Source organism: Populus euphratica, unplaced genomic scaffold, assembly GCF_000495115.2.
Source record: "Populus euphratica unplaced genomic scaffold, PopEup_1.0 scaffold694.1, whole genome shotgun sequence".
In the NCBI taxonomy this organism is placed as follows: Eukaryota; Viridiplantae; Streptophyta; class Magnoliopsida; order Malpighiales; family Salicaceae; genus Populus; species Populus euphratica.
In genome coordinates this window covers 77,276-93,113 of record NW_011500564.1, presented here as the reverse complement: position 1 = coordinate 93,113, position 15,838 = coordinate 77,276, and the positions used below count along the sequence as shown (strand labels likewise).

Here is a 15,838-nt window from a genome sequence, read left to right as displayed (position 1 = left end):
ATTATATGTATTATTTTATTGAATTCATAAATTAATTAAAGAAATTTAAATATTATTTTATTTAGTACCACTCAAAGTTTCTTTAGTCTTTAAATATTTTTTTAATATTGGCAAGCATTCTTTTTATAAAGCTTATCATAATTGATTTTTAATTTAAATTTTATTATATTTTTTTTACTAAGAATATCTATTTTTATTATCTTATAATTAAATAAAAAAATAAAATTTAAAAATAAAATTATTAAATTCAATTGGATTTATAATTCAAATAACAAGTTTATCAAGTTATCTCAAATATATATATATATATATATATATATAGTGATAACGACTCTATATTATAGCTTAGTTGATTAGCATGCTAATCAAACATTAAAAATCTCAAGTTTTAGATAAAAATAAAAATAAAAGATAAAGATTTAGAATCTCAAGTTTTAGATAAAAAAAATAAAAAATAAAGATTTAGTTAAATATAAAAATTTGACTTTCTTTGATTTATTTTATTGACGTTCAAAAAACATTTGCAAGATTTACTTATAATATGATTTTATAAAATTTTATTTGATTTTTAATTATTATATATATATATGAAAATACCAATATTAACCATAAATTATTTATAAAAATTTGATTCAAATTGTTTTAAATAGACTTTAAATATAATTTCATTATACTTATAATTTTTTTTAGTTTTTAATAACAAAAAAAATCTACAAGAAGTCAAAATTTCAACAGGTGCATCAGTGGATCCTGAGAAATCACAAAATATATATAAAAAAAAAAATGAAAGAGTTTTGGTTAGATTAGCATATCGCAAGAGTACTGGCCATGTTCATATTCTAAAAACAATAGAGGAGGAAATCTGTACTCCGCTCCTCTCCGCCATCTCTATCGACTCGGTAGTCGTTAATAAGACATAAAAAAAGACGAGCAAAGTAACGGAACTACAGCTCTAGAGAGACAGAAAAAAGAAAAAGAAAAAAAAGAAACAGCAATGGATCATCATCATCATCAGCAACAGCAGCAGCAGCAGCAGCAATTGCTTTTACAACAACAACAACAACAACAACAGGTGCATCAGCAGCAGCAGCAGCAGCAGCAGCAACAACATCAACAACAACAATTCCTCTTGTTACAGCAATTAACAAAACAAGCCCAACAGCAACAACAAGCTGCTGCTATTTCTCGATTCCCATCGAATATTGATGCCCACTTGCGTCCACCATCTATTCATCGCCCACTCACTCTTCAACAACAAAACCCTAACCCTAACCCCAACCCCAACCCCAACCCCAACCTCAACCCCAAACCTAATTTGCAGCAGCATCAGCAGCAAGGTTCCAATCTGGGGCAAAATGCGCAGCATTCACAGAAGCCGCAACAGCAGCAGCCGCAGCCACAGCAGCAGCAGCCGCCGCAGCCGCCCCCGCAGCAACAGCAGCAGCAGCAGCAGCAGCAAAAGGGGATTCGGCCTCAGGTGAACCAGTTGGAGATCCAAATGGCTTACCAGGATGCTTGGCGTGTCTGTCATCCAGATTTCAAGAGGCCATTCGCTTCTCTTGAAGATGCCTGCGAGAGGTTTCTTTCTTTTTGTGTTCCCTCTCTCGTTTTTTGTTTTGTATACAACTCAAATTTTCATTTCTATGTATGTTTTGCATGTGGGTATTTCATTTTCTGTCTGGTTGTTGTGGAACGTGGGAATTTATTTATTTACGCGCTTTTTGGTGATACTGTGACTTTTTTGTGTAATTGTGATGTGTAATGAGATTGAGATTGGGATTGATAACATTTTAATATGCAGTAATGGTGCAGTTGCTTTTTGGGTTGGATGTTGCTGCACAGCAACTAGTTAAGTTGGAAGCACTAGAGTTTGATCACATTTTATGTGGCATGATGCAGTAGAGAACCTGCATTATTTGACCACGATCACCCAGATTACCATTTTCTGTGGTAATGTGAGAATTGTTATTTGGTTTGATTGTTCAAAGATACAAATATTTTTGTCGGAGATCAGTTCTTGATTATATGATTGATTAGAAATTGATAGACTTTATATGCATAGACGGAACAAATTGATGGTAGTTACCATGTGGCGCTTTCATCCTGATGATCAGGGATGCTATTGGCGCATTCACGCTTCATTACATGAGGCATAGAAAGAGATGTAATTCTTCATCACGGTTTCCCAACAACTTGAAAATAGAATTAGATATAAGAATAATTGTTATTTATGTTGTTTGGATTAATGTATTTGCCAAATGGCATGTATTTGATATGAATTTGATGAGATGGATTGGGAATAAACCAAGGGAAATGTTGATATAGAAATGATTTTCCAATTTTATCTTGTAGGAATCCAAAGAAAGTTTCTCTAGATTGTATCAAACAACTCTTTTTGCTAGCATCTTATGTTTTCTCTAGAGGTTCTTAAATGATTCTATAATTCATGTATGTTTATAGTAACTTATAAACAGTACACAACATGTGCTTCCCAACACTCCCTCCCAACCTTCATTTATGCTTAGCGAAACAAAATGCAAAAACAATATGCATCAAATGTTTCCATATACTCTGTAAATTACAGTAATTCAATATAAGAAATCTCACATGGTGATGTGTTGCTTCCTCAACCTGTTCTATGCACAGAACATCTGCTATCCTGTAGTCATATATATATATTTGATGTCCTTTTCTCAAACCAGGGGATATATTTTATTATCTACAACAAAAATTGGTCGTCTTATTTTATTTGTAGTTAGTGGAATCCACCTACATCCTTTGATTTTCCTCTTATATAGCAGCTTTTGCTTTGCACTCTTTTGGTATTACAAAGTCGTGAGCATTTTTCTGTAAGGCAATACTAAGAGGTAGGCATGAGTGAACTTTGTGTTTTATATTTGTATTGATGTATATACCTTGGGGTATCTAGTTGAATTGCTTCAATCCCTGGCTCCTTGAGCTGCCAACCATATACAGGTTTAGTTCATTAAAACTTAAAATCAAGTGAGGGGGAGGGGATGTGCAGGAGAAGACAGTTCATAATACACGCCAGTTTTTGTTGATTTATTGATCTTTATGATTTTTTTACCTAATACATGTTAGGCGTTTTTGGTGGATAGTTTTTCAACTCAATATATTGGTGTTAACCCCCTTGGAACCTTCTTATTTATGCTATTCCAGCACTCTTTTTTATGATGTGAAATTTCTGTTATTCTAAATTATTTGAGTCAACAAATGGAAAATGAGTGCCCATAGTTTCCTTGTCTTATGAAACATGTACACCTGCAAACTTTTAGTCTTTCACTTCTATCTTTCCTTGTGAGAAATTAGATTCTGTTGTGTAAGCCTCAACGATAGGTTAGTAAGCACTCTGATTCAAGGATTAACATTTTGATTTATGAATTTTTGTTTGGCAAATTGATGAAATTTAATGTTTTCTTTTTTCAATCAAAAGGGAAAAGAATTAAGGAAGTTATGCGAGCCTTCCATTACTTGTAGATGGCACTTCTCCTAGACTCCACTGACTTTAATTGCAGTTTGTAGTGGTACAGTTCAGCACCACTAATTGAATGAATAATTACCACCATGGCTTTCAAAAGTTCAGCATTCATTTCATTTTTCCTGTTGCACAAAATATGCAGATTACTGCCTTACCATGTAGTAGCAGACTATGAGGCAGAGGAGGATGATAGAATCCTTGATTTAGATACAACAGGTCAGATGCCATCTCGTTCGCAGCAGTGGGATCATAACATTGCTGCTAAAGTTGCTGAGTTCACAGGTACATTTGAGAAACAGGCCTTAGCCTTCAACATAATAACCCGCAAGCGTTCCTTGGGGGAATTCCGATCTGAAGAGAGATTGATGATTGAGCAGGCTCTCCTCCAAGAGGAGAAGCGACTGTTGCTCAATTTGAAAGCTGAAATGGATGCCAGGGAGAAGGCCAGTCGGGAGGCTCAGTTAAGAATGGCAGCTATGTTTCAGGCCGAGCAAGCTCAGGCAGAATCACATGCTCATGCTGAAATGATGTCTCGGGCTCCGATAAGGGCAAGTGCACTTGGATCGCAAGGCAGCAGTGTTCCGCTTGGTCATGACATGGGAGAGCAGGAGCATGGTGTTAACCCAGATGAGATGATGAATGGGTGGGGAGGCAGTGCTCCGAGAGATGAGAAAGAGCCTTCTGTAGATTTCTTGAATGATGAAGAAACTGAAAATGGGAACACAGCAGTACACAGTGAGTGGAGAGAAGTGGGAGAATTTGATCTAAACACTAGATGAACCATGCAGAAGTATTGGCTGGAAAGAATGCTGATAGTCGGTTTCTATCTTCATGGGATGAGAATGACTGAATGACACCTGATTTGTGATTCTCTCTCTGGAAACTATATCCAGCTCCAAGGCAACTGGGTAGTACAATGTTGTAATTTCTGAATGCTAATGTTCTTCCATGGCCTTGTAAGGCAAGCTTGTTCAAAGCACTCGTAAGAATCACCTCGAAGTACCCTCGTGTATATTTAAGGGGGCAACACTATTTCCATGCTAGACTAATTCTAAACGTTTCCAATAATTTCAGTGATTCTTATGGAAAAGATTGGTGTTTCTGTTTATTTCTTTGTTCCTTTCCTTTTCCTTGGTTATTGCAGATGTGTCAGTCGACGTTTAAAGGGGAATTTTGGGATATGGAAACTTCCAGAGTAGTTTAAGTGTGCTTTGATGAAACAGGACTGATTTTAAAGTGTCTGAATGAAACATGTAAAGACAGAAACGGGTGGTTCCCTGGTTGTGTGGAATGATGAGTATGAAGGACGCTTTATTGCTTTTTGACATCGGTTTGATGCCGGACGGCGGTGAATTGAAAAGGGAGAAAAAGAAAAGGTCGAAGACAAGTGAGGAGACGAGAAATATACAATTAAATAATATAAAAACAAACTTTTAATCGAAGCTAATTAAATAATGTAAAAACAAACCTTGATCAAAGCTAATATTCCACTAAAATAATATGAAGTCCAAAATAGATAGGATAGAACAATGCTCAATGACAAAATTAAATAACAGCCCAATAGAATTGACTTGATTGTGCTCTCAATCTTACAACCAATTATAGCGACGGGTTGAAGTATTATTTTTCATCTTTAATCATATACATGTGTGACATGTGGCATGAATTTGATGTCTCTAGTTGAGGTTTGAAGAACTCGACCTTGCGAGTATAGCTCTTCATGGCTTTTATAAATAATGATCTGCTCTTTCAGAAATTGTGTCCATATGGACTTACATGAGACGTGATTGTCCCTTGATGTTTCTAAGAACATCAATTTGGGTCAAGTACATGATAGATATTGAATTAAGGTTGGACATTAAATAACCAAAATACTTTTATGCAATATAATTCTAAAGATGTGTTTATACCATAAAAAAAAAAAACCCGTTATTGGACTAAATATGAATTGTAGTTATTCACAAAACCCGTTACTGGACTAAATATGAATTGTAGTTATTCACTATATATTTTTAACCAAACAGGTAAAATAAAGCTAGGATCAACCATTCACCAATAAAAATAACTATTACCTAAAAAAAATATAATCAACCAAAAAAATTATGAAGCAATCAATTATAAAAATACTAGTTGATATGATCAAATATAAAATCAAGTTTTATTTATAATAAGACTTGGTTTTTTAATCACTCACATGAAGTCAAGTTTTATTTAGGATAAGATTGAACAAGACCTGATCTTTTAGTTGATTACATAAAGTTAATAAGTCTTATTTAAAATAAGTCCTCAACGAATTAAATTAAAAAATATCATAAATTAATTAGGATTTATATAATTGCAAAAAAAAATGTGCTAATAGAAATATAGATTCTATTAAAATTCATAATAAAAAACATGCTAATAAAAATATAGATTCTATTAAAATTCATAATATATATTTTTGAATTGTTATAGATAGTTGGGATAGGTCATCTAATAGCTTAAAATGATAGTCAGCTCCACATATATAATTTTATTACTATGTTTTTATAATTTTTCTTTCTTGTCATAATTTATTATTTTTCTTTTACAACACACATATATATATATATATATATTATTTTCTTTGAACTTTCTTTATGTTTTAATCTAGTTTGATCTTTAACATTACCTTTATCTTCTTATTAACCTATTAAAGTCATGGTAAGAACCCTACATTTAATTTAATTTATGAGGTTGTTATATGCTTTTAATCAAGATGAAGTTCTTAACAATAGTTTTTCCACACTAAAAGGAAGGAGCAAGCAATAAATAACATATTAATTAATAATTCAATATGCTATTTATTAATAAATCAATTATTAATCAACAAATTTACATGCTTGATATGACTAATTTGTTAATACCATAACAAATAAGTAATCATGTAAAAAAAGCAATCCCATAAAAATATCATCATTATAATTGAGTAATAATTAGAACATGTATACAAAGATGAATCTTATGGTCATAAAGAATCAGATAACCACTCGCCAATACAGGAACCAATTACATAGTTCTTATTAGACATGTCATGAATGAGACTTCATTGACTAACTCTTCCATCATTCTCAATGTTATTGTCTTTATTAGCTGTTAAAAAATATCATAGTATTCTTACACCTTCTATATGATTTCATTCATATCCCTTTTAGGGATTAATGGTGTAGTTAGATGATCAGAATTAATGTGGCTAAACTCTAGATAGTCATTAATGCCTTTTCTTAAAATAACATCATTTTATTAACAATATAAATTTGTTTGATGTTAATTTAAAGGTTATTCAATTAGAAATAGAGAATACAACAAAAACAATTTACAACAATAATATTAATAATATTATGGTAGTCAATAAAACCAAGTAGTATATAATTGACTAATTTGAATGCATATCCAAAAAGATATATTCTTATTCAAAATAAAAACCCTAAAAAAATAACTAATTCACATGTATATCAATTAAAAAGGAATTTAGCTTGTATTAGGATTGAATAAACCTTACTATCTAATACCAATATTTATATATAGGATTAGAATTACTTATGTAAATATGATTCAAACTTTCTAATAGTATAAATAAAGCCAAATCTACTATAAATAATGGCATACCTTTTCAACAAGTTTAAGTATTTTTCCTTTTCCCTCATAAGCTTTTTTATTGCTTTCTTTTATTGTTTTCATTTATTTCCGGCACTTTAATTTCTGCAATATTCTTTTCCCTTGAGGATCCAATGCTTCTCTTTTTTTTTTTTTTTTAACATGATGGTACTTTTAGAATAGGCCAACCTTAATAAGGGTAATAAATTTGAAGTTTTCATTTTATTTGATTATAGGTAGCTGTCGTCCACGAATTTTTTAAAACTACAAAGGCTTTCCCATATTTTTTGACCAGTCAACTTTGTAAACCTTTAGGATAGAATGTTGTCCAAAATCTATTGGATGTGTTCTTGGATGCTAAGTATGTACACTTCTTACCTTAGTAGCTCTAAAATCTCTTTAATAAAGTTTTTTCCTTGTTGATCATCAACATTTCCCATGCAAACTATAAGGGGTCATCTAAGGTCCCTTGAAAAAGAAAATACTTTTTGTTCAAAAATCGCTCAAAACTTTACAAGAGCGAATCATTCTAACAAGAATGAATGACCTTCTAACTTGGGTAGCGAAAGCCAATATAGTTTTCTCAACACCCAAGTCTTGCTCGAGTCTTAATGATCCAAAAAGACTAGCATCTGTAGTGGCAACAACTACTTCAATAGTTACTCTTGCTCGATGGAAGGAGGCATAATGGCTTGTTCTAATTCTTCAACAGTAGGGGCATGCTCTACTCGATTTCCTTTTATACCTACCTTATGACATGGTAGTAGTAGCATGGTTTCATTTTTATGCATTAAGGAAACTATAATACTATTGGCAACCCCTACTTTAAATCCTATTATGATTGTTTCATTGGTGTCCATTTCGTGCACTACTTCCTTGATAATCGTCTCTTTACTAGTGTCACTAGTTGATGAGGATGAAGTTAACATTTCTTCTAGGATCATGTATAGGTTGGCTTGAGAATAGTTAGTGGCCAATTAGCAAACTCTGAGGGGTTCTTCGTGAACTAGAGGAGGAACAACCACAGGTTTAAGTGATCAATGTAATGATGAATAATGGGATCTAGCTTTGGCACATGAGGGGATAACTAGAGAAGTAGGAGGAGCAAGTAATGGAGATTGAGACCTAGTATAAGAACTTGTAAGAATGATAGGAGCAACATGAAGAGAAACTCTAGGAATTGTATAGAAAAGTCTTGTATAGTCGATATCCATAAAATTTTCTTCTCTCTCTCTCTCTCTCTCTCTCTCTCTCCTCTCTCCAACAAGCGCACTTTTGAACAAACACGTAAAATGCATCAAACATTCTAAACTAAGTTATGAAAGAAATTCTGGAAAGAAAGGAGAAAAAGGAAGCTTCTCCCAAAATTCAGAATGTAGAAGTAAAATCAAAGAAAAGAAGAGGAAACAACCAAGAATACACATCCTACCAATGCCTACAAAATATTAGGGAGCTGTGAATCCAATCTGTGCTGCAATTCCATAATCTTCATGGAAAGCTCTGACTTCTGCTCCTTGTAGCTCTGCAACAAGTACTCTTTCCCTTCTATCACTTCCTTCAACTCATCTACTTCTCTCTTCAGCTTCTCAATCCTCTCGACATCTCCCCTTCCCTTTTCCGATGACTCAAAATTGCTGTCTCCATCCAGATATCCATTTGCATGGCCATTTCTTGCCTCAGATGGCCATGTTGTGATTGCTGATGGTTTGTCATTGATGCCCACATGTTTCACACAGTGATCAGCAATTGCCTTTCTGAGCCTCTGGATTTCCCTTCCAGAATCAAACAAATCCCTGTTAGCTGCATTGATCTGTGATTGCAAATTTGAAGCAAGTGTCAGCTGAGCATTGAGTGAATTCTGTAATTCCAGAATCTGATCCTGCATCTCCAGTATCATGTCATCTCTCCTCTTCAATTGCTGCCTCAGCTTCTGTATAACTTCTCGTTTGCTGAAGATGTCAGAACCAGATTCTGAGACACATGGCGAGTCAGAGCAGTTTGAATTGTGGAATGGCTTTGGTGGCAACTCAAGGCGATCAGGAGATGATACCCACATAACACCATTTTCCTTGGTGAATTCTGCAGCAGGAACCGTCACCAAAGGTAGACCAATGTCAGATTCAGACAGCATCTGGTCATTGGACTGATGCTTCATATTTGCAATGCCTTCATTCCCTGTTCCAAACCCAAATTCACATATAAAATACAGGGAAAAAGTCTTCTAATAAAATAGATACCATTATACAGTAACATATTATATGATTGTCAAATAAAAAAAAAACCAATACTTGATGTAACAACTTAACTATGTCTCAAAACCCAACTCGCTGGATAAGGAACATTGATCTATTTTACACTGTTCTGCATAAGGCACTTCTTTTCTCCGGATCTGTGAGATGGAAAAGATAGATCTATATTTTTTGGGTGGATATTTCATATTTGCAAATGCCTTGATCCCCTATTCCAATCTACTGTCAATTTTCTAAGGACTGACGTCCAATGTTTATTCATCTTTCCCTTGTACTGAAAAGAAAATCACAAAAGATGGGTTGCAAGCCAGCATTGCAAATTTTGGGGGGAATACATGTCAAATTTATAGGAAGAGAGAAGCATTGGCCATGATACAAATATTTTGCGCCTTATCCCTATTTGTACAGGAAAAGGAAAAGAAATGCTAGACAAACAAGTGTCAATCCAACAGAGAAGAAGGTAGGATATGTCCATCATGTCCACATAGGATATGAACTGCAATGATGCACGCACAGAAACAGACAATTTACTGTTCATCGTTTCCTTTCACCTAATAGTAACATTACTGTCTCACAATCCCTCCCCTGTTCCACAGTCCAAGGCAAGTAAACAATGAAAATATATCCAGAAGCTGAAGGAATTTGAAATGTAGATGCAATGCAACATGATGTCCTTATGCAACTATAACTAGCCAACTACCAGAATCTATGAGCCCATTTGACATTGTGGTAGTGATTACTTTTCAAAATGTTTTTTATTTGGAAATGCAACAAAATAATGTTTTTTTTCATTTTGGACATTAACATATCAAAACAATCTATGAGCAACAATGAAATTAATTTGAAATAAAAAATAATAATTTTTTTTAAAAGTGCTTTTGTACTGCAAAAAAAAACAGTGCCTGCATCACAAGATATCCCAAAAACAAGGAAGCCAAACAGAAACTAGCAAACGTTTGAATTGAAGTATCAATATACGTTCTCTTTAACCCTTTGGCAGCTTGAACAAGAAGAATTGTCATACCTGGAATGCAGTCGTAGCAACCATCATCATCTTGCGTGAAGGAATACATGTTTGAATGCATATTGCAACCAGGTGACCTCCTCCTGTCAGATGATTTCACAGTCCCTGTATTGTTCAAACTTCAAAAGTTATGGCCAAGTTCATATTAAAGGAATCTAGCTGATGCTATAAACAGTGCAAGACCTTTCAGACTATTACTAGCATTTGCCTGTTGCTTTGAGTCCAGTGTCTGCTTGAGCTTGTAACCAAGGTGAATTGACAATGTACTTAACAAGGCACCACCTGCAATAAAAATCCAATTTCGTCCCTCCCCCTGAAAATTCTGTGTCTTCTGACCTCTAGAAGTCCCATTAGTTCTTGGTTTCATTTTAAGAGCAACTATGAAGCTTGAGATCACGCAGTATCATCCAAATACAACCTACATTAACAATGCATCAAAATTCCATTGGTAATTAAACAGACATGATAGGAGAAATCACATCAAGAAGCAACAAGATTACTAGGTTTCAGCATTTCCTATATAAACGTGTCATACAAAATTAAATACATATGTAATTGCGCATGCTTGTGCATGTGTGATTCAATTAAAGCAAAATGAGAAGCACAAATCAAATATAACAACGACAAGATGTCCATATATTAAATGTTAATAGTAGTTCAATACGATCGATGCTAAGTTAAATGCCATGCCATTAGCACTAGCCTATAAAGCACATATCCACATACATGGGCCTCCAAAAATCCAACCACATATACATTTCCAAACATATTAAATGTTTGTTCATTTATTTATTTTCATCTAATGCTGGAAAGTTCTCAACTAATGCTTTAAACTTAACCCGTGACACATGTTCTGTCAAAGTACCAAACATGCAATAATACACGAGTAAATGGAGCATACATACTGACCTACTGCTTACAAATTGCTACACATTAAACACATCAAGTTCCTGACAAGCTAGAACATTTTCCAACTTCCAAAAGCCAAATCCATATGAATACTCATATTTACATTGTTTTAGATAACAGTATAACCTGGATAGGACCATCCTTACCTTAAGCCAATCCTCACAAGGAACAACGAATTTTCACACTTGCAGCATGAAAAGACCATGCAGCACATAACAAAAGCCTCTTGTGTCCAATGGAGGAGGAAGAAAAAAGAAGAAGAAGGAATGGCATGCTAAGGCTTGCATGTGTTTTACCTAATAATTGTTCTTAAAAACACTCCAAACTTTGCAAATATTCATCTGCATCATCTATGGTCTATCTTTTCCATTTCCAACAGGACATTCTTCCTTCATATTTCCAATGTCAATTTCCTAATATCCCTCAACCTCACTTGTCCCAAAACATCCCTCATCTCCTCATGTACCACACAATCTGCTCTTGACATGCAAGATTGACATAATCTAACATACAGCTAGATGTTCTTAAAAACCCTACTGGTATTCACTTCATAAAATAGAGTTAAAACCTTATTCATAAGATTGGATTACCTTTAACTGGCTACGAAAACAAGCAAATGACATGCACAGCACCATAAGCTATTGACATTTGAGCACCCAGGTTGACATCCCAAGCATCAGATTTCTGATGCGAAATACTAACACTACAAATGCAAAAGCAGTCTATCACTTTTATTACATTCTTTAAAAAAAAAACAAAAAAAAATATTAAAACCAACAATATGACATGATTAAACGGAGAGAAGTTAGACAACATATCTGTCGGCTCCATACACGGAAATAATAAATATTACTGAAGAACGACGGACACTTCATTTTCAAAAATAGGCTTGACATGCGATAAACCCATCTCAATCCAAATAAAATTAGGAGCATCAGCACCTTAATTAATAACAAAGGCAAGTAGACACTTCATTCTTAAACCCAAAAGAGAAACAAATGAAAAGAAACAAGAGGCAATCAATCCGTTACATTACAAAATCGATAATCGCAAACTGAAAACACAAAACAAAACAAACCTAATTCAATCAAACAGATTAGGGTTTACTCATTTCTCTTAAGAATCCGTTGAAACCGCCCTTTTTAACATCTTTTACCATTTCACACTGTTTTTGTTTTTTGGTTACCCTCTCCACTAAAATGTAACGCCAACACTAAAATACCTGACCTCACATGAAGACACACACATCCAAAAAAGACAAAAAAAAGGAATTGTAATGTTGTTAAAATATATCGTCAAATAAAATATGTTCTCAAAGTGTATACTAGGGTATTAATGTTGGTAGATTATAAATAAATTGGAAGGAAGTCCGCAGGTGGGGAAACTTGACCAGATTAGGTGACATGGTCCATACTATTTATTGTTTTAAATTGTGTTAAAACTTGAATTCAACCAATTAAAATAATTTTAGAGTGACGAAATTGGAATGAATGTCTTAAAAATATAAATATTAATTTATGGCTATTAATATATAATAAAAAATAATAATAAGAATCATCGTACTAAGTAAAAGTGTGTTAATGACAAAAGTTACATAATGATATAACTTGGATAAAAAATATAAGATTAATGAACCTATACATCTAAGAAAAGAGGGTCAAGTATAGAAATCGATTAGATTCCAGTGCATAAATATTAGCTAATGTGTTTAAATGTTTGGTTATGCATTATTACATGAATAAAGAAATATATCTTAACTAAATAGTAGATTTAGACCCTTAAAGATGATTATGATATTTGAAAAGTAAGGGTGAATATTATATCCTATGAGTTATTTTGCTATTAATTTATAAATATAAGTTAAATGAGATTCAAAATAAGATCTCAAGGTCATATTGATGTGGTTATGATAGATTATAATCTTGATACATGAGAGGCTGCTAAAGTTAAAAAATAAATTAGAACGTCGAGACACACTCAGGCTTCAGGTAGGTGTCCAACACCTTGACTCTTAAAAAATTCAAATATCATTTTAGTAATTATTATTTCCTGTAGTGTTGTTTATGAATAATGAAATAATTGTTTTGTATGAAAAACAAGTTAATGAATATTAGAAAATGCAAAGTATATGTTAGTTATGATATGAGTTATTGGAAGGAAATACTTGCATGGGTGTTTAATGTGAGCAGTCGAAACATGATAATAAAGGTTGTAACTAAACTAGTATAGATAAGGTATGTTAGTGAAATTGAATAAAAGTATTGATTCAAAAAATTGAAATGTATGCATACATGAAGAAATGAAATTATGTATTCACAATATAAGCATTAGATTTCAAAAAGAAAATGCTATACATGGTAGTCAAAATTTAGGCATTCTAAATGGGTAGTATTGTAATACTTCATTGTAAAAATAGGTATACAAAAAAGAATAATTACATATGATAATCAAAATGGATACTAAAAATACAATTTAGTGATTTGTGTATGGATTCACGTCAGAGAAATTATACAAGTGTAAATATAAAAAGGCATTGGATAAAAAATAAGGTAAAAATGATAGGTTTTGCGTTAAGATAACCTAGTAAATATATAAGTTGTTATAATGAATAAAATTTTGGTTGGAGTGGGATGATTTGTTGGGTATGTTACCAAGAATGTGTGGAGAACTTAGTATAAGAGGTTTAAGAGTGATGTTTCATTAGTCTTCCACAGTGTGGCAACTAATGATATTAGTAGTAATTGATAATCAACATTGTTTGATTAGTTTGGCACTATGTAGAGACTAATAGCATTGATGGTTACTAATGAGAAACATAGTTTGATTAGTTTATCATTATGTGGCGACTAATGACATCATTGATTACTAATGATTAACATTATTTGATTAGTTTGTCATGGTGTGGAGACCAATACCATCAATGGCAACTAATGATTGGCATTGTTTTATCTAATTAACCATACGAGTAGAGGCTAGGTTTATTAAGACCCCGTTATATGGATGAATAATAGATAATAAAAGTGTAAATGGTTTAATGAAGTATTAGTTAACTAAAGGATAATTTGATGGAAGTCATTATGGGTAATACATATGAAAGGAAAAACCATGTAGTGAAGTTAACTAATAATATGGCAGTTTAGTAGATTTGAGAAAAATAATACATGAAAAATTAAAAGTCATTCTAATAACTCAAGAATATCAAGTTAGAAATTCAAAAATAAAAGATATTGGACTATTAAGAGATACTAGAAGTATGAAAATGAAGGCTTGTATGTTGGGTTATGTACTTAAACAAAGTTACTTGTTGTATAGAAATAGATAAGCATGATTATAGTATGTGCAAGGTTTAAACCTTACAAAAAGTGGATTAATGATGTGAAACCTTTTTAATTGGGTTAGTAATGTGAAACTGCGCAAAAATATGAATAGAATTATGATAATAAATTATTCAGTTATAATAGTTATTGTCCTCTTAATGTAGGAGAGGTTATAAAAGTGGAAAGGCAATAATCAACAATAACTAAGCATTTATAAGCTCCAAGAAGATGCTTAGTACTTTATACTGTTATAATAATTCCATAAATTTTGTAACTATAAATTCTTTAAATGTGAAATTGTATTTTTATATTAATAGTATAAAGGGTAAAAAAAGATGAGTTAGATGGATTTATAGGCATTCGTGAAGGATGGTCGAACTAGTTGATATTTATGAAAAATAGATGAATATATAGACAATTAAATAAGGCAGTCGGGTTCATTGGTATTCTTTGGAAGGAAAAGTTAGAGTTAAAATATTGATTAATACTTAAAAATACATTTTTATTAAGGTTTTATATCATCATTTTGCACTTGAAATATCAATAACTCCTTAACTAAAACATGTTTTATAATAACAAGTCTGATACCATTAGATACTTTTAACTTATGGTAAATATTCATCTTAAATGCAGGTCTATCACATAAATGAAAGGATTGATTGATGAGTTTAAGTACAGAAATTGAAAGGACAAAGAGAGGGCTAAACTTTGAAAAGAGATACTCGTTCAACCCAAACTAGAACACTGTTCAGTTATTAGGTCATATCTGGAGTTGTAGATCTTAGATTTAGGTCTGCTTTATATGGATGGAAAGCTAAGATATAGGCCTAAAACATTTATGTGGAAAGCAAGACTCAATTATGCTGTTTGAAAGTCCAATTCTTAGCAACAACAGAGAAGTCTAAATTTGTCTTATAGCCTAGACACTGTTTAGTGTTTAGCCCATATCGCGAGTTCTAGAGGTCTAAATAACCTCATTGTTTTTCTAAAAAGATGAGATAATTTCCCAGAACTTTTATGATTTAAGTTTGTTCGAATTCTGGCGTTGTCAATTGACACGACTAAAAGATTGATGTCTTCTCCCAAGTGCAGGAGTGTCGAAATAATAAATAACCCAGCAAGACCAGGGTCGAACCACAGGGAGGTTAATTGTACAAATTATAAACAACAATTATAAACAATAATAATAGCAATAATAACAACAACAATAACAATAACAACAACA

At 32.7% G+C, this 15,838-nt stretch overlaps 2 protein-coding genes across 4 annotated transcripts; one reads left to right on the top strand and one right to left on the bottom strand.

Annotated features, from left to right (window-relative positions):
• Positions 1–770: 770 nt before the first annotated feature.
• On the top strand, positions 771–4,607 carry LOC105115406 (GATA zinc finger domain-containing protein 10-like). The gene is made up of 2 exons (XM_011012283.1): positions 771–1,578; positions 3,642–4,607. Exons 1-2 carry the CDS (start codon positions 995–997, stop codon positions 4,276–4,278), a joined length of 1,221 nt encoding a protein of 406 aa, XP_011010585.1. The 5' UTR covers positions 771–994; the 3' UTR covers positions 4,279–4,607.
• A 3,743-nt stretch (positions 4,608–8,350) lies between these two features.
• LOC105115405 (uncharacterized) lies at positions 8,351–12,565 on the bottom strand. Of its 3 annotated transcripts, XM_011012281.1 has the most exons (5): positions 12,375–12,565; positions 11,887–11,999; positions 10,571–10,805; positions 10,388–10,492; positions 8,351–9,289 (listed from the first exon to the last, which is right to left on the bottom strand). In XM_011012281.1, the coding sequence occupies exons 3-5, from the start codon at positions 10,752–10,754 to the stop codon at positions 8,550–8,552; spliced, it is 1,029 nt and encodes a 342-aa protein (XP_011010583.1). In that variant the 5' UTR covers positions 10,755–10,805; positions 11,887–11,999; positions 12,375–12,565; the 3' UTR covers positions 8,351–8,549. The 3 variants fall into 3 exon arrangements, with proteins under 3 accessions (XP_011010583.1, XP_011010582.1, XP_011010584.1); XM_011012280.1 differs by lacking the exon at positions 11,887–11,999; XM_011012282.1 differs by lacking the exons at positions 11,887–11,999; positions 12,375–12,565 and adding an exon at positions 11,443–11,859.
• Positions 12,566–15,838: the final 3,273 nt, after the last annotated feature.